This window comes from Acanthochromis polyacanthus, chromosome 17 (assembly GCF_021347895.1).
Source record: "Acanthochromis polyacanthus isolate Apoly-LR-REF ecotype Palm Island chromosome 17, KAUST_Apoly_ChrSc, whole genome shotgun sequence".
In the NCBI taxonomy this organism is placed as follows: domain Eukaryota; kingdom Metazoa; phylum Chordata; class Actinopteri; family Pomacentridae; genus Acanthochromis; species Acanthochromis polyacanthus.
The window spans coordinates 31,561,138-31,582,080 of NC_067129.1; the positions used below are offsets into that span (position 1 = coordinate 31,561,138).

The window sequence follows — 20,943 nt, forward strand, 5'->3', positions numbered from 1 at the left end:
GTAAACAGGCTACAGGTCTTGAGAGTGGACTTAATCACATGCACTTCCATCGTTTCTCTCTGTGTTTCTGGTGTCCGTCTGTCTGTCTGCTCTCCTCCTCCTCCTCCTTCTTCCGGTGATGTACCTACCGGCCGGCTGCCTCCGAGTCTGAGGGGGAGTCGGACTGTGCTGCTGCCTCAAGAAGGGGCTGTCCAACCGGCCTGGTGGTCGGACGACACACAACACCGAGACGCACACACAACAACAAAACAGGAAGCAGTGACGCGACACAGAGGTGAGACACAAGAGGAAACAGAGTCCCGAGAAAACCCATGAAGAAGAGAGAAACCAAAGAGGTCGAGTGGAGAAGGATGGAGGAAACAAAGGAGTGTAAAAAAAGAAAGAGAAAGAAAGAAGAGAAGGTTAGTGAGGCTCCAAACACAGCAGACAGCATGCAGTTAGCAGAAAGGAAAAGCCCACAGCGTCCGATTCCTTCTGTCAAAACTACAACGCCAGAAAACAGCAGTTTGTCTCCGGTGTTCTGAAGAGGTTTTGGGCTGTAGAACGTTCTTCTGTAGAACCACAGAGTTACACGATAACAAAAGGAAAGATGCTCTGGAACCAACATTTAAAATTTGTTTTCAGGGTGTTACTGAAGCATAAAACATTCCTGTAATGTTACATATTACCAAAGGTAGAACCATCCTACAATGTTCCATGATACCGGTGGAAGAACCTTTCTCTGAAGAACCAACATTTAAATGAGTTTCTAGGAAGTTCGTCAGACAACAGACAGTTCCTATAAAACGTTGTCAAAACACGGAACACTTTGCCGTCAATATTTTAGGGATGTTTCAGAGATGTTGTTGAGGAAACACTTAGTAGAACGTTCTTCTGTAGAACCATCCAACAACTTCACATGATAACAAAGGAAAAACCAACATTTAGACATGATTTTAAGAGGTTATCGAGGTCTCAGAGGATTTTTTATGAAACGTTCCTGTAATGTGATCTAAAGATGGAACGTTCTGAGGATATTTTGGGTTGCAGATGAGGGAAAACAATAGAACGTTCTTCTGTAAAACCATCCTTCAAAGTTACATGATAGCAAAGGAAAAATGTTCTCAAACCAACAATTAAATGTTTTTAGGACGTACCTCAGATAACAGACGGTTCTTAAAAAACATTCCTAAAACATTGAAACATGTTTTTAAGATTTTGATATTTAAAGATGTACCTAAGATAACGGAATGTCTTTATAAATGTTCTTGGACCATTTTGCCTTCAATAGTTTGAGGATGTTTTTGGGATGTTGTTGAGAACGTTCTTCTATAAAATGTTCCTATAATGTTACATGATAACACAGGAAGAATGTTCTCAAACTAAAATTATAAAAATGCTTTCGAGATTTAATGTAAAATTTCCCTTCAGTGTTCTGAGGACGTTCTGAGGATGTTGTTGACAAATACCGTAAAAGAAAAACATTTTACAGATCGGTGTTGTGAATCCAGAGTGCTTCCAGGTGTGTTTAACACCCCGCCACAATAAAAGCATGTCTGTACAGAAGCAGCAGCTGAAGACGATGAAGTGAACGACGAAATATCAACGAAACTTTATCTCAACCCACAGACACAAAAAACAGACAGAAACCAAAATAAAACAGACTTTAGAGATAATTACCAGTAAGCCTCGTCCTTCTTCTGGTCTTAATTTGAAATGTGTTCCTAATAAACTGATGTGTAGAGAGTTTTTACCGGCTCTGTGGATGGAGACGGGCGAGGTGTCGACGCTGATGGTCATGGCTCGTTCCTTCTGCTTGAAAAATTCTCGAGGATTTCCTGACCGCTGGGCGATGATGGCCTTCGCCTCCTGGAACAAACACACAAAACCAATCAGGTGTGAGTTATATGGTTCAGATTTGATCGATTTTAATCACAAAAAACAACTAAGAGCTTCACTAAGTTACATTTCTAAGTCTTGTCTGTGTTCTATATGAGGAAAAACACTCCACAAACTCACAAAGATGCTGTTTCAGTCTTGAGTTTCCACTTCATTAAATCATTAAAAACAAATGAACCTGTTTCTGGTGATGTTTCTTAAGAAGCCTCATTACATTTACTGGAGTAACTATACAAAATCCAAACAAAATACAAGTTTTTATTGAAAAGGCTGATTGAATAGCATGCTTTGGTGTCTAAAATTTGCATTAAACACTCATTTTAGTTCTTGAAACTGACTAATTGAGGCTCCAATTGGCCGATCCAAAGTTTAAATTCAGGTCAACATTTACTTTTCCATGAAAGTCACCAATCCTGACTTGATTTTTTCCATTTTCACAGCTTTTCTCCACACGTAGCTTTTGCTTTTCACTGAATAATTTATCGTTCCTTGCAGCCATTAGTTTTGAAGGTGTTCTTATTACTATTTTACCATTTTATGTGCTGGAATAACAGCGTTTGCTGGCCTTCTTTGCACGTAGCTCTTGCTTTTAGTTCAATAATTCACAGCCTTCTACTTCTTAAAGGTGTTCTTGTGATTATCTGTCAAACTGACCTCCACCTCAGACTCCTTCTTGTCCAGGTTCAGGTCCTCGATGCTCGGTTCTGTAGTCTGAGGAGGAAAAAATTCAGGTAAAGATTCAGAGCAGCGGTTCAGAGATTCATCTGTGGTCTGTGAACAAAACTACAGTGAACCACCAGCAGGGGGCGACACAGACTGTTGGTTTCTGGGCAAAAACAAAGGAACTCCTGCAGAAAAATGGGAAATAAAACTAAATGTACAACAAGTTTTCAGCCAATTTGTACAAATAAGTCCTTTCAAATTCACCTCCAGGTTAGTGGAGGAGCTCTGGATGTCTTTATGAAAGAAGAACAGAACGTTCTTCTGTGGAACCATCCTACAATTTTACAAGATAGGAAAAAGGTGGAACGTTTTGACTTCAGTGTTCTGAAGATGTTTTGGGTTGTTGTTGAGGATAATAGGATGTTCTCCCGCAGAACCATCGCACAATTTTACATGATAAAAGGAAAAATGTTCTTGAGCCAATATTTAAAACAACAACAGAACGTTTCCTAAAACATTCCTTTTATGCCATATATTAACAAAGGTATACAACATTCTGAAGATGTTTTTGGGATGTCTTTAAGGGAACACAATATAGAACGTTCTTTGATAAAAACGAAAACCATGAAAGAATGTTCTCAAACCAACATTCAAGAAATGTTTTCAAGATGTGCCTCGAATAACTAAATGTTTTTATAAAACATCCCTGTAATGTGATATATTAACAAAGCGAGAACCATCTTACAATGTTCCACGATAACAAAGGAATAACGTTCTTGAATCAACATTAAACATGTTAATAAGATGTGCCTCAAATAACAGAACATCACATTTCAAATGTTCGTGCAACATAGAATATTTTGCTAAAAACAGGCAAAAGGTGAGTGCATCAGTGGATAAAAAGAAGTATAACGAGTGCTCTTCAGGATCTAGTGGAAAAAATCCAATCAAACAGCAAAAAGGAGGGAGGTCCGAGGCACTCCGAGTACCTAAAAGTCCTTTAATAACTCATGGACGGCAGTTAGAATATGTTACCTTCAATATTTTCGGGATGTTTTGGAGATGTTACTGAAGAAACACTCAATAGAACGTTCTTCTGTAGAGCCATCCTACAAAGTTATACGATAAACCACAAAGAACCAACATTGAAAACATGTTTTCCAGATGTTTAGGGTAGAATAACGGTGGAACATTTTGTCTTCAGTCTTCTGAAGATGTTTTGGGGTTGTAGTTGAGGAAACACACAATAGAACGTTCTTCTGTGAAACTCTCCTCCAACTTTTCAAGACAGGAGGAATGTTCTTGAATGTTTTGGGAACATTAAGGCCTAAAAGTCTGTCAGTGTTGTATATTTAGCTAGTTGTGTTGCAGTGCCACCACCAGGCTGGTAACCAGAACCGTAACTAAGGGTCATCTCCACTTTCATCAACACTTTCTGAAGTTTTTTAAAATGATCTGACTGCCGTCTGTTCAGAAACTTCTAATCAGTTGAAACCTTTTGACTCAGATTCGACTCCAAAAGCTCTGACGGTGCTTTTTAAAATAAACACATGCACTGAGAGTCTACAGTTTCCTGAAGCGCACACAGAGTATAATCACTACATGAAGTCACACTGTCGCACAAATTGGTTTCATTTTTGTGTGGAGACAAAACAACGATCAAGGATGGATAAGACTGAAGTGTTGTAAACCAGATCCAGTGTCCAGGTGCTGCTAACACCTCCAGGGTTGTGTGAGTTGTTCTTATTCCAGAAACACTTACTATGGTGATCTGATTCTGCAACCTCTCTCTGGTCTCCTCCTCCTCCTGCATCTTCTTCCTGTTCACAGAAACACAGATTAGCGACGCATTAGGTCCATTTACGTGTCGAATAGTCAACAAAAATGACAATAAATGTGCATCATTTATTGCCATTTTTGTCATAAATGATAAATGATATTGCCATCCAGATGTTTTCCAGCTGCCCACCTGTGCTCCTCGATCTGACGTTCCCTCTCGCGGTACCTCTTCTCTCGATTCTCCTGCTCTTTCCTCTCCAGCTCCATTCGTTCCTCTTCGAAGCGCTGCCGCTCCTCGGCCACCTTCCTCCTCTCCTCCTCCTTCCTCAGCTCCTCTTCACGCTGCAACACAAACACCAGGAACCGATTTATCTTTTACTGATTCCTCATCCATCAGCCTCAAACCACAACAACGACTCAGCTGCTGCTCCAAAAGTTCTGGTCTGTCTGGGCACTGTTCTTCAAGAAAACATCTGCAGGATGTCTGGACCAAACATCTGGACCAAACATCTGCAGGATGTCTGGACCAAACATCTGGACCAAACATCTGCAGGACATCTGGACCAAACATCTGGACCAAACATCTGCAGGACATCTGGACCAAACATCTAGACCAAACATCTAGACCAAACATCTGGACCAAACTTCTGGACCAAATATCTGGACCAAATGTCTGGACCAAACATCTAGACCTAACATCTAGATCAAACTTCTGGACCAAACATCTGGACCAAACGTCTAGACCAAACATCTGGACCAAACATCTAGACCTAACATCTAGACCAAACTTCTGAACCAAATGTCTGGACCAAACATCTGGACCAAACATTGGAACCAAACATCTAGACCTAACATCTTTCATTAACAGCTGATTATTGTTATCTTTACATCTTTGTGGCTGTTTTGTGTGTCTTTGTGGTTGCTTTGCATCTATGTTGTTGTTTTGTGTCTCTTTGTAGTAGTTGTGTGTTTGTGGTAGTTGTGCGTCTCTTTGCGATTGTATTGAGTGTCTTTGTAGTTGTGTTGAGTCTTTTGGCAGTAGGTTTGTCTTCTTTGTGGCTGTTTCGCATGTAATTGTGATCTTTTGCATCTTGCTGTGCTTGTTTTGTGCCTTTTTGTGGATGTTTTGTGTCTCTTTTTGTGTCTCTGTGGTTGTTTTGCATCTATTTTTGGTAATTCTATGTGCCATTGTTGTAGTTTTGTGTATCTGTGGTAGTTGTGTGTCTCTTTGTGGTGTTTTTGTGTCTCTTTATGACACTTTTAGGTCTTTATCTTCTAATTTGACTCCACATTAAACTGTTTCTTCTCCTTGGTTTTCTGGTTTTGCTCCACACCTACCTTGGCCTGCTCCCAGAACTCCTCTCTATTGATCTTCTTCATCTCCACCTCTGCGTTGGTTTTCTCGTACACCGTTCCCTGCACCAGGAGAAACAGACGTCAGGTTTCTGTAGTGTGTTTGTGCTTCTTAACAACATTATTCTTCTAGAAACAACCTCTACTGATGACAGATCTACTTCTTCTTCTGTGACACAGGTTTCCCAGTGTGAAGTGGTAAATGCTGATTGACTGCTGTCATGTTGGTGTGTTCTCGTACCACGTCTCCGTGATCCTCCTCTCGGGTTTTCAGGCGGCTCAGGACTGGACTCGCCACCGCCGCCGTCCCGTTGGTCAGCCGCTGTCCGATGGCTGACGGGTCGATGTCGTCCAGACTGCTGGCATTGACGGTGACTTCCACCCCCTGAAGAAAAAACACAAACACAACCGTAAACCACCGAGAGTCATTTCAGTTTGATTCAGCATGGATTAGAATTAAACCGGTTTAGTTTCTGAGGTCCAAAAAAAGGAAAGTTCTTGATTCTTGTGGATACGACAGATTCACACTTGAGCCACAGTTTTATGTCTCTTTGTGGTGGTTTTGCATCTGTTTGTGGTGGTTTTACATCTCTTCGTGGTGGTTTTGTGTCTATTAATGGTTGTTTTGTGTCTCTTAGTGGTAATTTTATGTCTCTGTGATAATTTTGTGTCTCAATGGTGGTTTTGTGTCTCTTTGTAGTGATTTGTGTTTTGTTGTGTTTGTTTTGTGTCTTTTTGTGGTGGTTTTGTGTCTCTTTGTGGTGGTTTGTGTCTCTTTGTGGTGGTTTTGTGTCTCTGTGGTTGTTTTGTGTCTGTTAATGGTTGTTTTGTGTCTCTTCGTGGTGGTTTTGTGTCTCTGTGGTTGTTTTGTGTCTGTTAATGGTTGTTTTGTGTCTCTTCGTGGTGGTTTTGTGTCTCTTTGTGGTGGTTTTGTGTTTCTTAATGGTGGTTTTGTGTCTGAGGTTGTTTTGTGTCTCTTTCTGGTAATTGTGTGTCTCTTCGTGGTACTTTTGTATTTCTTAATGGTTGTTTTGTGTCTCTTTGTGGTAATTTTGTGTCTCTTAAGGGTTGTTTTGTGTCTCTGTGATTGTTTTGTGTCTCTTTGTGGTGGCTTTGTGTTTCTTAATGGTTGTTTTGTATCTCTTAAGGGTTGTTTTGTGTGATTTGTGGATGTAATTATCTCTTTGTAGTTGTTTTATGTTTATTTATGGTTGTGTGTCTGTGGTGGTTTTCTGTCTCTGTGATTTTTTGCATCTCTGTGGTTGTTTTGTGTCTTTTTGTAGTGGTTTTGTGTCTCTTAATCATGGCTTTGCATCTCTTTGTGTTTGCTTTTTGTATCTTTGTGGTTGTTTTGTGTCTCTATGTGGTGGTTTTGCATCTCTTTGTGCTTGTTTTGTGTCTTTTTTGTGCTATCTTTGCATGTCTTTATGAAAATGTGTCATCTCTCTGAGGCTGTTTTGTGTCTGTTTGTTGAGGTGGTTTTGTGTCTCACTGTCCATGTTTTTTTTTATATTTTTTTGTACGTTTCGTTGGTATTCTTGCCAGTAAAGGAATTGTAGGACTCCATGAAATTAATTTAAATCAATGTCGGTCCCCTGGTATGCTAATTTAAAACACTGTCGGTGTGATGAATTCGATGCTGTGTGGGAGAGAAGAGAGCCGCCACTTACAATAATGACACTCCAACACACACACACACACACACACACACACACACACACACACACACACACACACACACACACACACACACCTTTCATCTATAAATACTGAGAGCAGGTGTCCAGGTGTGAACACACTCAGGTTACTTTGAACAGGTCTGATCCTCCTCCAGCTTCTGATGCTGCATGAAAACAGTCCCATTATGAAACAAACATCACTTCCTGTTCGCCTTTTCACTGGATTCGTCTTCTTTTCTGACGCATCTGTGTGGGTTTGAACACGTTGCCTTCATATTATGTCACATGTCAAGTATCTAAATATAGCAGTTTCTATTTCAGCCTTTCTTTTTTACTTCTTAGTGTTTGTTTTGTGTCTCTAAGTGTTTCTTTTGTGTCTCTCTGTGATGGATTTACTTGTCTTTAAGGTTGGTTTTGTGTCTCTTTGAGGTCGCTGTGTCTAATTGTGGTTGTTTTGTGTGTGTTTTTAGTGGTTTCATGCGTCTTTGTGGTTGTTTTGTGTGTGTTTTTAGTGGTTTCATTCGTCTTTTTGGTTGTTTTGTGTGTGTTTTTAGTGGTTTCATGCATCTTTGTGGTTGTTTTGTGTCTCTCCATGGCTGTTTTGCATCTCTTAGTGGTAGCTTTGTGTCTCTTTGTGGTGGATTTTCCTGTCTGTAATGTGTTTTTGTAGATATTTTTGACAATTCTGCATCATATTTTGGTGATTTTGTGTCTCTTTGAGGTCGCTGTGTCTAATTGTGGTTGTTTTGTGTGTCTTTTTGGTGGTTTGTGGTTGTTTGGCTTCTAATTCTAGCTATATTGGTCTTGTTTAGCATCTACTTTGGGAAATTTTGTGTCTCTGAGGTGGTTTTGTGTCTCTTTGTCATTGTTTTGTATCGCTGTGGTAGATTTACTTGTCTTTAAGGTGTTTTGAGCAGTTTTGGACAATTTTGCATCACATTTGGGTTGTTTTGTGTCTTTGGGGTTGCCTCACTTTTAATTTTAGCTATCTTGGTCTTTTTTAGCATCTAATTTGGGAAATTCTGTGTCTCTTAGTGGTCGTTCTCTGTCTCTTTGTGGTTGTTTTGTGTCTGTCTGTGGTCATTTGTGTCTCTTAGTGATTGTTTTGTGCGTCTTCTTAGTAGTTTCATGTGACTTTGTTGTCGTGTCACTTCTAATTTTAAGTATCTTGGTCTCTTTTAACATATATAATTTGGGAAATTCTGTGTCTCTTAGTGGTTGTTTTGTGTGTCTTTAAGGTCGTTGTGTCTAATTGCAGTTGTTCTTTGTGTCTTTGTAGTGGTTTCAAGTGTCTTTGTTTTTCTTTTAATTCTAGGTATATTGATCTCTTAGTGGTTGTTTTGTGTCTCTTTGTGTTGGGTTAATGAATCTTTAAGGGGTTTTTGTAGATTCTTTGATAATTTTGTGTCACATTTTGATTGTTTTGTGTCTTCGAGGTTGTTTAAGTTCTATTTATGGTGATTTTGTAACTCAAATCAAGGTGTATTTTTGTGCTGTTGTGGCAATTTCCTAATCAATTTCAAAATTAATTTTTGGTCTCTTTAACATCTAATTTTCTCTCTCTTTTAGGTGGTTTTCTATCTTTTTCCAGTTGTTTTGCCTATATTTGTGGTAATTCTGCTTCTTTTTGTAGTTTTGTGTGTCTTTTTGAGTGATTTTGTGTTTCTCTGTGGCAGTTTAGCATTGAATTTGGACTGTGTTGTGTCTGTTGGTGTTTTGTGTCTTTTTCTGTAGGTTTTATTCAGTTTAAGGCAAGTTTTTTTGTCTTTTTGCCGCAATTTAGCATTGAATTTTGGTTGATTTGTGCGTTTTTGTGCTTGTTTTGTGTCTCAATAAGTTTGTTTTGCATTTTGTGATGATATTTTGTGTCTGTGATCACTTACATTGAATTAGGCGTCTATTTGTGGCTGTTTTCTGTCTCTTTGTAGTTGTTTTGGGCCTATTCTGGCTGTTTTGTGTTTGTTAATGGTGGTTCTGCATCTCTTTGTGGTAATTTTGTGTGTCTTTGTGGATGTTTTGCATCTCTATGTGAATGTTTTGTGTCTTTTTGTGGTCGTTTTGCATCCATGTGTAATTATTTTGTGCTTTTTTGTGGTTGTCTTGTGTCTTTATGGTGATTTATTGTCAACTTTCTCCTAATTTTGAAGTCACATGAAACATAAAGTCCAAAAAATTGGCCCAAAAGTTGTTTACAGATATGTGAACACAAAACAAATACTGAAGTAAGTCATTCAGTTATAGTTATCTCTACGTTTTTCTCTTAGAACCTGATTTACATGTGTAGAGCTGCTGTTTGTTTTGTTTTTAGATTTGGGGATATATTAAAGTGCGGCTCTGACCTGGAAGAAGTCTGCGATGGTGGCGACGTGGCTCGCACAGGCACATTTCCTGGCATCCGGTACGTCTTCCCCGACCTGAAACAAGGAAAAATCAGTAAATTCACTAATTATTCTTCTTTTCCTGGAGACCAGATTGTGGAGGACATCTTCCCCCCTCGCTTTGCTCTCATTAGGGCTCGTTGAAACCGTTTTATTAGAACAGGCTGGACCAGATTCAGCAATCACAGCTCATTCACTGCAGCACAAAGCGAAGCAGCAATTACAGAGAAACTCGTCTCCCAGGATTAAATACGATCTGTCTGAAGCTTCTGCCACGTTTATTTGCACTTTTATTCTCATTTTTGGTGGTTCTGTGGCTCAGTTTGGCTTCGGTCTGGTGCTCTGCTGGCTGTTAATGTTGCTCCCATTTAACCAGCAGCCGTTATTTGCTGCTTTAATTACCAGAACATTGTTAGTTTTACTTCCTTGTTTAAATTTTCCGTTGCTGTTCTGGAACTGTGGTGAGAAGTTCGAGTCCAGGCAGCAATTAAACATAATTTCCGGGTTGTTTTATTCCAGGAGGCCCCGCTGCTGTCAGGTTCAGACGCAGAAACGTTCGACGGATGGACTCAGATGCTCTTGAATCACTTTACTGGAGACTCTCGCTGCTCAGCGCCACAAATTATTCATTTCTTCCTGCTACATTTCCTCTTAATGTCTGCTCTCGGTTACACAACGCTGCCATTTGTTTGCAGCTGAAAGGTCACGAGTTGCCAGCGATTTATGGCATCAGTTGTCTTATTAAAATCCTGTTAAAGAAACACTGAAGACCAACAAAATCACATGAAAATCTGTCATTTTTGATGTAAAAATACTCAAATTTAGGCTGATGCTTGAAATAAACAGGAGAAATGTAATATATGTATCCAAGTTTATTTTTTAACAGTCGTGGTAACACCTGTGGACACCTGACATGGATCACCACGAAAATGATCAAATAGAGAAAATTCCTCTCGTCTCAACAAAAAACATGATGTGAAGGACGGTGGTGGCGGCATAATGACATGAAGCATGGTGGTGGCAGAATCATGATGTGAAGCACGGTGGTGGCAGCATCATGATGTGAAGCACGGTGGCAGCATCATGATGTGAAGCATGGTGGAGGCAGCATCATGACATGAAGCATGGTGGTGGCAGAATCATGATGTGAAGCACGGTGGCAGCATCATGATGTGAAGCATGGTGGCAGCATCATGATGTGAAGCATGGTGGAGACAGAATCATGATGTGAAGCATGGTGGTGGCGGCATAATGACATGAAGCATGGTGGTGGCAGCATCATGATGTGAAGCATGGTGGCAGCATCATGATGTGAAGCATGGTGGAGGCAGCATCATGATGTGAAGCATGGTGGTGGCGGCATAATGACATGAAGCATGGTGGTGGCAGAATCATGATGTGAAGCACGGTGGTGGCAGCATCATGACGTGAAGCATGGTGGCAGCATCATGATTTGAAGCACGGTGGAGGCAGCATCATGATGTGAAGCATGGTGGTGGCAGCATCATGATGTGAAGCATGGTGGTGGCGGCATAATGACATGAAGCATGGTGGTGGCAGAATCATGATTTGAAGCATGGTGGTGGCAGAATCATGATTTGAAGCATGGTGGTGGCAGCATCATGAGGTGAAGCATGGTGGTGGCATAATCATGAGGTGAAGCATACATGTACGTATTTATTCTTGTTTTTTTTGCATTTCGTAAAATGCACAATCAATTATGTATTCTTATTATTTTATCTTATTTAAACGATATCCAGCATGTGTCCTGCAGCACAGAAGACATGTTTTACTTTCCTCTTCTTCTAATCTGTGTTGTTATGTTTCCACAGAGCTGCAGGATTTTATACTGGAGAGAAAAATGAGTGAAAATGTAACAGAAGTGAAATAAAATCCTCCCAGAAGCTGCTGGAGCTGAGAGGGTTAAAGCTGCAGCACTTTACTTGAGTGCATTACTCTGCTGAAACGAAGCTTTCAGAGCTGAAATCTTTCTGTTAGATTTCGTTCTGGCTGCTGTCAGTCAGAAAAGAAAAACCTCCCTGAGGAAATAAACTCAGCTGATCTGCCAGGACAGCAACACTCAGCTGAAGACTTTCATGAGATTCATCTTTTACTGAAGATGCTTTTCAAACACACTCAGTTATTTTAACATACTTTTATCTATAGGTAAGATCTCACAGCTACATTTGAATCATTTCATATTAAACAAGATGACAAAATAATTTCAGTTCAAAACATCAGGTCTGTTACAGAGTTAACTGGACATTAAATCAGTTTTTAGGTTACAGTTAAACTGACTTCAGCACTGGAAGCAGATTTTTACTTGTTCTGGGTTTGTTCAACTGTTTATCTAAAGATTGTGTTAAATATTTTGTTTTTCATTTGTTTTGTTTTGTTTTTGAGACAGAATAATGTCATGTTATCATTTGCATAAAATCTGTTGTCCAGATGAGATTTGCAGTATTTGATGTTTTTATAGGATAAGACAAGTTAAGCTAAGCTAATCCAAGAAAAGCTAAGATTTGATAAGACATGTTAAGTGAAGCTAAGATAAGCTATGGTAGGACAAGCCAAGCTAAGCTAAGTTAAGCTAAGCTGAGACAAGACAAGACAAAACAAGACAAGATAAGCAAAGATAAGTTAAGCTACATTTAGACAGAACTAGTTAATTAAGCTAAGCTAAGATAAACTAAGCTAAGACAAGATAAGTAAAGCTAGGCTGAGTGAAGGCATGCTAAGATAAGATAAGATAAGAAAAACTAAGATAAGCTATGATAAGATGAGACAAGACAAAGTACGCTAAGCTAAATTAAGCTAAACTAAGATAAGATATGCTAAATTTTGACAAAACAAGTAAAGCTGAGATAAGTTAAGCTAAACTACGCTAAGCAAAGCCATGATAAGACAAGATAAATTAGGCTAAGATAAGCTCAGTTAAGATGAGCTGAGTTGAGCTGAGCTAAGCTAAGCTAAGCTAAGCTAAACTAACATAAGCTATGATAAAATAAAATAAAACAAGACAAGTTAGGATCAGCTAAACAAAGCTATGATACACTAAGCTAAATTGAGATAAGACAAGACAAGCTAAGCTAATAATCTTTAACTGATCCCACAGCGGGTAAATCTGTAGTGTTACAACTGCAGAGGATGAAGAACTAAAACTGAAGAACTGTAAAACAATACAAATAAACAAGAAAACACATAAGTAGTGTTGATACTGAACAGAATGTTCTACATGTAGAAAATCTGGATTTGGTGTCTGTGTTTGAGTCATGAGTAACGCACTGGTTTGAATGTGTTGAGTGAAATGTGCATTTTATTCTAACTGTTTAAACACATAAACCTGAACTACACTTCCTGCAGGTGGCGCCAAAGTGAAACCTGCTGCAGTAGTAACGTTCTCCACCTGTAGGTGGTGTCATCAGGGTCAAAGTGTTCTTTTTGCTGCTGAGGCTGCAGATCTGGACTGAACCTGCTTCTAGATAAAGTGTTCATTTAGAGACACTGACGTTTCGCTGTATTAACGGATAAAGACGAGTCGACGTTCCGTGACTCACCCAGTTGATGAGGATGTATCGTGGCAGAGCGGCGCTGGGATCCTTCAGGCTGCAGAACCCGTACATCACCCGGCCATTGTCAAAGGTCAGCGTGATCTCCTGCAAGCCTCCTCCTGCAGCAAGAACAAGAGAATACATTATAGCTGGTGGAGAGCATTTTAATCAAATGTTCCACGAACGTTTTAAGGATAAACAACATTCAAAGGATGTTGCCAGGAACACAGATGATGTTCCATGACAACAAAGAAGGAACATTCTCAAAGCAACATTGCAAAAAACATTTTCCAGATGCTATTGAGGCCACAGTAGACGTTCCTGTACTGCGATACAGATTAGCAAAGGTGGAACATTCTGCCTACAATGTTCTGAGAGTGTTTTGGGGATGCTGTTGAGGAACATGTCATAGAGTGTTCCGCTATAAAAGACTATTGTAATGTTCTATGACACCAAAGAAGGAAAGTTCTGAACCCAACGTTTAAAACATGTTTTCCAGATGTGTTTATGACCTCAGATGATTTTTATAAGACACTCCTGTAATGCAACACAGTAACAAAAGTGGAACTTTCTGGCTGCAATGTTCTGAGGATGTTTTGGGGATGTTGTTGAGGAATGTTATTGAACTTTCGTCTATAAAACCCTATTGAAACATTCTATAATAACAAAGGAAGACCGTTTGTAAACAAACATCTGGAAAAAAGTTTTACAAAAAGTTTTCAGGTTGTTTCAGAATCTTTTTCATACAGAATGTTTTATGACATTCCTGTATTGTAAGAAATTAATGGCAGAACATTTTGCCTTTTTGTTGAAGGAACACATTATAGAACGTTTTACACAATAATGGAACATTCTGTCTGCAGTGTTCTGTAGATGTCTTCATTTCCAGTTCATGTTCCAATGAAGTTAATATAATGTCTGTCAGCAACATTACTCAAAAACAGACTAATGGATTTATTAAAGTATGGATCCACGGATTTATTAAAGATTTCTGTATCATTGAGATAGCTGCACGGCGTCACTGTAACCATGACAACAAGTGAACACTGCATCAGCTGCCTGCTGATGATCACATGATTGCAAATCCACTGCTGTGGACTTATCGGGACTTCTTTACCAGGAATCATACAACAATAACTAATTAAATGGGGGTGTTTCTGAGTCCCATCAATTTCCGCCTGCTACATATTTAGGTCACGTGACTCGGTATCTGTACATAACGTACACATGCATAAAACATGCCTGTACTCAACGTCAGGTGATTTTTACTAAAGATTTCATCTGTTGGAAATGATACAAAGACTGAACAGCCTTGGCAGAGTACTGCGCTCTCTGAGTGCTTTTCTTGTTTTACCTATTTCCTACATTGTAGATTAAAACTGAAAACTATGAAAGAACACAGATGGAATTATTAGAAAGCAAAAAAGTGTTAAACAAACCAGAAAATGCTTTATATTTTAGATTCTTTGATGATAGCTTTGCACACTGGTGGCTGCATGAAGCTGTTAAATGAGGACTGTAGTAATAAAACTGACAATAAAATCACATATTTGACTGTAACCAACAGATGCCACATGATTTTCTAACCGTCCTTTTACACGTTTACGACCAGTGGAGTCATTTTTCCTGGTTTGTTTGCAGCACAGTGCGCTGAACGCCTTCCAGCCTGTTAGCTCTGAGCCTCAGATTAGAATCATGTTCTCCACAGACGTTCTGCACAGATACAGAGACAAACATCGGCTCTGATTCCTCCGAGGTTTTCTGAGCTGCACTTCCTTTCGGCTGCTGCTGAAATATTGAGACATGAAGGAAGCTCAGAGCGCTGCTGGTTCAGTTATTATTATAAAAAATATGACAGAAGAGTTTTATTGTGAAGTGACCTCAGGAGTTTCTGTGAGACGTCATGTTGAAGCCATCTAGTGGTGGAGAGGTGAAATGTCAGCTGACAGTTACTGTATCTGCTGCCTTCAAACATCAGAGGAAATTATGAAAACATCACTGGTAAAAAACGTAAATGTGAACATGACTGTCAGGTAGGCATCAACGATTACTGAGGCATTCTCAGACTGTTAGTATGGTTATTTTTAATCACCAAATATATAAAATCTAAAAATAATTTGGTTCTGATTTGTTTCCTTGAAGTCACTCACAACAATGTCCCGCCCACAGTGCTCTCTGATTGGCTGCTGCACGGGTCAAGTAACAGCCAATCACGGGAAGCGATTGTTTACACAGAGAGACAGATGAGAGCTTTTTCAGAGCAGAGCAGCTCCAGTAAAAAAATAAATAAAAATTTTCACACTCAGTGAAATCACAGAAAAATATTTAAATGTACATGTTGACTTTTTTTTTAAAAAAAGACCAAAAGCAGAAGAAAACCTGTATTTTTACAAATAATAACTTGTTCCTTTACAGTATTTCACCACAACATTACACTATTTAGTTTTGTAGTAGTTAAACTAGCAAAACATCCAAATATTTTACAGATGTTTGTTTTTTAAAATTATGAATATTAATAACTAAAAATAGCAAATAATAGTAACACCTATTAAAATCCCAGAGAAATTTATATTTAATTCATAAAAGGTTATTTTACAATGTGTGACCATAAAGTTTCATTTTATTTACTGTACTTAAATGAGCAAACACATTTTTATTTTACAGATAGTTGGTGTTGGGAGGAGGCTGGGAAGGGTTCACAAAATATAGGAATTTAATTTCTTTCAACCTGATTATTATTGTAGTGTAAAGTATTTGCTATGTGAAGTTAAAAATTCACAAATGTCTTTAGAAATATACATGTTTTATGCTAAGATTGTTTTTTGAGTAACTCCTAAAACATGCATGTAAAAAAGAAGCACTAAAAAAAGAAAATAAATTATTTTAATATTTAATAAACTAATGGGAAAAATATAAATTTGCATATTGTCTATTAAAAAACCCTCAAATGGAAGAAATCTGTAGTTTTACAAATATTAATTTAGAAAAAGTTATTTTACAACGTGTGACCATAAAATTAAACAGTTTTAAGTGCATTTGAATGAGCAAAAATCAAATTATTTTACAGATAGTTTGTGTTGGGAGGAGGTTGGGGTGGATGAAAGGGTTTACAAAACATGGGAGCTTTATTTCTGTTTATTATTGTCATGGCAAGTATTTGACATATGAAGCTAAAACTTCACAAATATCTTTATAAATAACCATCACCTTCACTTAGTGCATTCATTTGTGTAGAAACAGCTGCTGTGGACAACGGACCAGCTCCAAAATCCACATTTAAACTGAAATTAAGGCCGTATTGTCAAATGAGCATGAAATATTCATTATGCAAACAAAATATGCTCTTATGGACATAGTAAAAGTGATTAATTTGTCTGAAATTGGCAGAAATTGGAGACATTTAAGCATCAGCTCCATTATCACACAACCAACAAGATAATGCGTCGACATTATTACCGTCTGCTGCAGCATTAATGCGTAATAATCATCATCAGGGATAATAAATCTCTGCAGATGAAGCACATGATTGTTTTTTTACCCTCAGAGCGGCGGCTGCAGAGCTCATCAGATTTACGGCCACATTTTCATTAGAACCACAGCGAGACGTCACAATAAAAGAAGAAAAACTCACCTCCGGATGCCGCCAGCGTCAAGTCGTTAGTGTCATCCTCATATGTGTACAAGGCCCTGAAAACACACAAAAAACACATTTTAGACACACAAAACAAGTTAATAAAGCTGAAAAATGAATAAAAAATGACGTGGAAAGGCGGCACATGCACCTTTAAAGAGGCAAAATCCCAAAACAAGACACAAAACTGACAGTGCTGACTGATAATAATAAAAAAGTTTATCAAAAATGTGAAATTAAGACATTTTTGCTGCAAATTAATGCGGAAAAGCAACAAATCAGAGCATCAAAATTCTCCAGACTACAGAAAACAAAGTGTTTACAGAGACAGCTAACTACAAGCTAACTGTGTGTGTTTTTGTCGTTTGAAGTCAGAAAATGAGTAAAATTAGTAAACAAGTTACTAAAGACAGTAGGACATTATGTTAGAGATGTGAGACTGAACTATAGCTGTAGAAGTAAATCAACAGAAAAGCTAATTTCCTGGAGGTCGTAAAAATCATCGGAGAGACGAGAAAAGACTGAGAAGAGCTCAGTAAATAATTCTCTTTAAAGCAGTTTATTGCTCATTTAAAGTCCACAAAACAGACGAGGAAACAACCAGAGAGGAAAAGAAGTTTGAAGAAGAACAAACAGAGATGGGAAGAACTGAAGAGGATTCAGTTCATCAATTAATCAGACTCAGAACATCATCAGGACGAAGCTCAAACGAACACATTTACATAATTTATTCACAGTTAAATCAAAGTTTGAAGTTTCCTTTCTCATTCTAAAACGGTGGCAAAAGAAAATTAAATACAGCCAGCACTGTAAAAAAATATACTATTAACTGCATTTTTTAAACAACTATTTTTTAGTTTCCACATTTTGTATTTTTAGACATAAAAACACATAAAAACGACTAAAATTACAGGAAAAAAGTATTAATTTACACGTTAACCTTCAAAACAACAAAGAGGACAAACTGTAAATAAAGCCCGCATTAAAATTCTCTATTTTTACCAAAGAGAAATTTGCTCTTTTACAGTTTGATTGCAATATTACACCATTTTTACTGTAGATTTGGCAGAAAATTGTTATTTGAAAGAAAATTATATACATAAAGGCCAGTTATTTTACAGATGTCCCCCATTTTGTATATTACAGATAAAAAAAAAAAAACAGTAAAATTACAAATTTCTAAAATAAAATTTGACATATTTACTCTGGAAAACTGGAAACATGAGTTATTTTTACAGATTTTTTTTTTTTTTACATTTTTTTTGTAAATTACAGATGAAAACTAGTAAAATTACTAAAAGTATAACCCCAGTAAACCAGACAAACTGTAAGTAACATTAACATTTAAATTCTCTTAAAAGAATAAAGAGAAATTTGTTCTTTTAGAGTGTTTGACCACAAAATAACACCATTTTTAGTGTATTTAAATCAGTAAAACGTCAAAATTTTGTAGTTGAAAATTACTGAAAATAATAATAGCCTAAAAAAACAGGACAAACTGTAACAACCACATTAATTTTTTTTTACATATGAAGTGTTTGATCCTAAAATTATACAGTTTTTAACTTTTAACAGTGTAAACAACAAAAATAAGGGTTTTTAACAATACACTGCTTCATGGTAGATAAATCAGCCAAAAAATAAAATTATTTAAAGAGATTTCTTTAAGATAATTTCTTTTATTTAAAAAAATGAAATAATTAATATTTTAACTTTACAGATTATCCCTGTGCTGTTAAAATACAGATATTTAATGATAATAATTTAATTTTAAAAAGTGCTCATTTACATGTTGATTGTAAAACAACAACAACAACAACAAAAATCTGCATTTTCCAAATATTTATTTGTTCTTTTTTACATGGATCTAGTCAGAGATCATTAATCACCATAGAAGTCTTTGTCATGGTGCCCCTTTACTGGTAAAACCCCCATCAGGGCCTGGAACTGTGAAAATATTCATAGTATGAAGATAAAATTCCACTTGGCTTCATTAAATACACTAAAAAAATCAGCTGATTCTGAGGACTTTCAGTGGAACGACTCAGGTCTTACGTTCCAAAATTTTTCAGCTGCTTTTTGAAAACATTTGCTGCTTTGTTTACATCTGTGGAGGTAGAAAGTTGAGCTTTAATCACACAAACCTGTTTTTATTTATCCTAAATCCAGCTGCTAACCTGCCTGGCTGCTCGTTTGCTGAACCTCACCCGGGTTTTCTGGAATATTAGATCACATAAAATTAAATATTGTGAGTTTTACGGCCCGTAGAAGCATTAAAGCTGGTGTTTGTTGTTTATTTCCTCAGTAAAACAGTGTGTTTCTGAGTTTCTGTGTGACGGAGAGTCTGGTTTAGACGCTGTGAGTCCAGCTGCTGCAGCGCAAACACTGTTCACCTGGAGTGTGTATGTGTGTGTTTACATGTGTGTATGTGTGTGTGTGAATGTGTGTGTTTTTACGAGTGTGTGTTTCACCCTTCACCTCCCCTCGCTCCATCCCCGCTTCCCTCGGGTCATGTTACCGGGACAACAGTGGGGGGATGCTGCCTGGTTGCCATGGTGACGCTCCCAGCAGGGGAAGCTGGTTTGCTTTGGCAATCTCCTTTTATATTTATTTATTTATCTATTCATTTATTTATTTATCTGTAAGCAGCCGGTTCAGACGCTGCTGGATCGAATCACAGAAAACAGCTGGAAGCAAAATTTCCTGTAAAACTAAAAAACTGCTGCAGTTGTCGAGTTTTACAGGATTATTTTACAATCAGCTGATCAGATTCAGTCCAGAACAACATCATCATCATCATCATCATCATCATAATTACATTAATTTACATCATTTATTCTCTTTTAAACCAAAGTGTGAAGCTTTCTTTCTCATATTTTATTTTTAACAGGAGCAAAAGAAAATAAAAATATTAAAATAAATTTTAATATGTGGTCAAATAAAGCCTGCACTGTAAAAAAAAAAATTAAAAACAGCTTCAACCTGTAATTTCTTTGAACAATTTTCTGTTTCTCTGTTTGGTTAAATTACAGTTAATAACTAGCAAAATTGTAGAAAAAATACTAATTCACATGTTAACTTTAAAACAATAACAACAAAAACATATAAAGGTGACAAACTATTAAAAAGGTCCACATTAAAATTCTGAAAAACCAAAAAAACTATATTTAAATCAGCAAAATATACATAGAATTATTTTACAGATATTAGCTGTTAATCAAAAGAAAACATTGTGTATATTATGTCATTTTATCATATTTCTAGACATTTTATTATTTTCTGATCTTTTATTAATGATCATATTCACACTTTTTATAAAGGTTTGCCAACTATCATATTTTTAGACATCTTAATAAAATTTTTCAGAGTTTTTGTCATTTTTTCCCAACATTTTATCCTATGTTTTTGACATTTTAATATTTTCATATTTTTTATTAATGTTTTCAAACATTTTATCACATTTTTTCAACATATTTTTATTCCTAATAATATATTTTTTTTCATTTATTAATGTTTTTCAACTTTTTATGATAGTTTTTAGACATTCTCATATTTTCTTACATTTTATTCCTAATAATTTCAGACTTGTGATGAATAAAAAATCCATTATTTTATCACGTTTGTAAACATTTTTAGTTTTAGACATTTTATTAATCGTCATTTTCAATTTTTTTTAACAATATATATTTTAACATTTTATCATATTTTCAGGGTTTTTTCATTTTCTGACATTTTATCATATTTATTTAGACATTTTGTTATTTTCAGACACGTTATTAATAATAATTTCCGAAATATTAAGGATATATTTTAATGTATTTAACGGTATGCACAAAAACACTTTCTTAATTTCATTATTTTAATGAATAATAAGTTATTCTTTGTTGGATTTTTTTTTGTTGTCTGAAAAACTGCATCTAATGTTTCTTGTTTCTCTTCTTTCTCTGATTCTTAAAGTGCAGCTGAACTTTGTTAAACAACAACAACGGGCTGATACTCATCTGGAGGGAGTTTTTAGACGAAAGTTTCCC

At 36.9% G+C, this 20,943-nt stretch overlaps 1 protein-coding gene across 5 annotated transcripts in view; it reads right to left on the reverse strand.

The window, feature by feature from the left end:
• Positions 1-20,943, reverse strand: part of dbn1 (drebrin 1) — a 142,680-nt gene that overhangs the window by 18,523 nt on the left and 103,214 nt on the right. For 3 of the 5 annotated variants that reach the window (XM_022206907.2, XM_022206905.2, XM_051937406.1), the window contains exons 2-10: positions 16,913-16,968; positions 13,288-13,400; positions 9,692-9,766; positions 5,915-6,058; positions 5,659-5,736; positions 4,511-4,662; positions 4,304-4,361; positions 2,533-2,589; positions 1,734-1,848 (exon numbers count right to left, since the gene is read on the reverse strand). In XM_022206907.2, coding sequence (XP_022062599.2) covers positions 1,734-1,848; positions 2,533-2,589; positions 4,304-4,361; positions 4,511-4,662; positions 5,659-5,736; positions 5,915-6,058; positions 9,692-9,766; positions 13,288-13,400; positions 16,913-16,968 — 848 coding nt within the window. Of the gene's footprint in view, positions 1-128; positions 201-1,733; positions 1,849-2,532; positions 2,590-4,303; positions 4,362-4,510; positions 4,663-5,658; positions 5,737-5,914; positions 6,059-9,691; positions 9,767-13,287; positions 13,401-16,912; positions 16,969-20,943 lie in introns of all 5 variants that reach the window. The other 2 variants (XM_022206904.2, XM_022206903.2) reach the window with 1 other exon arrangement.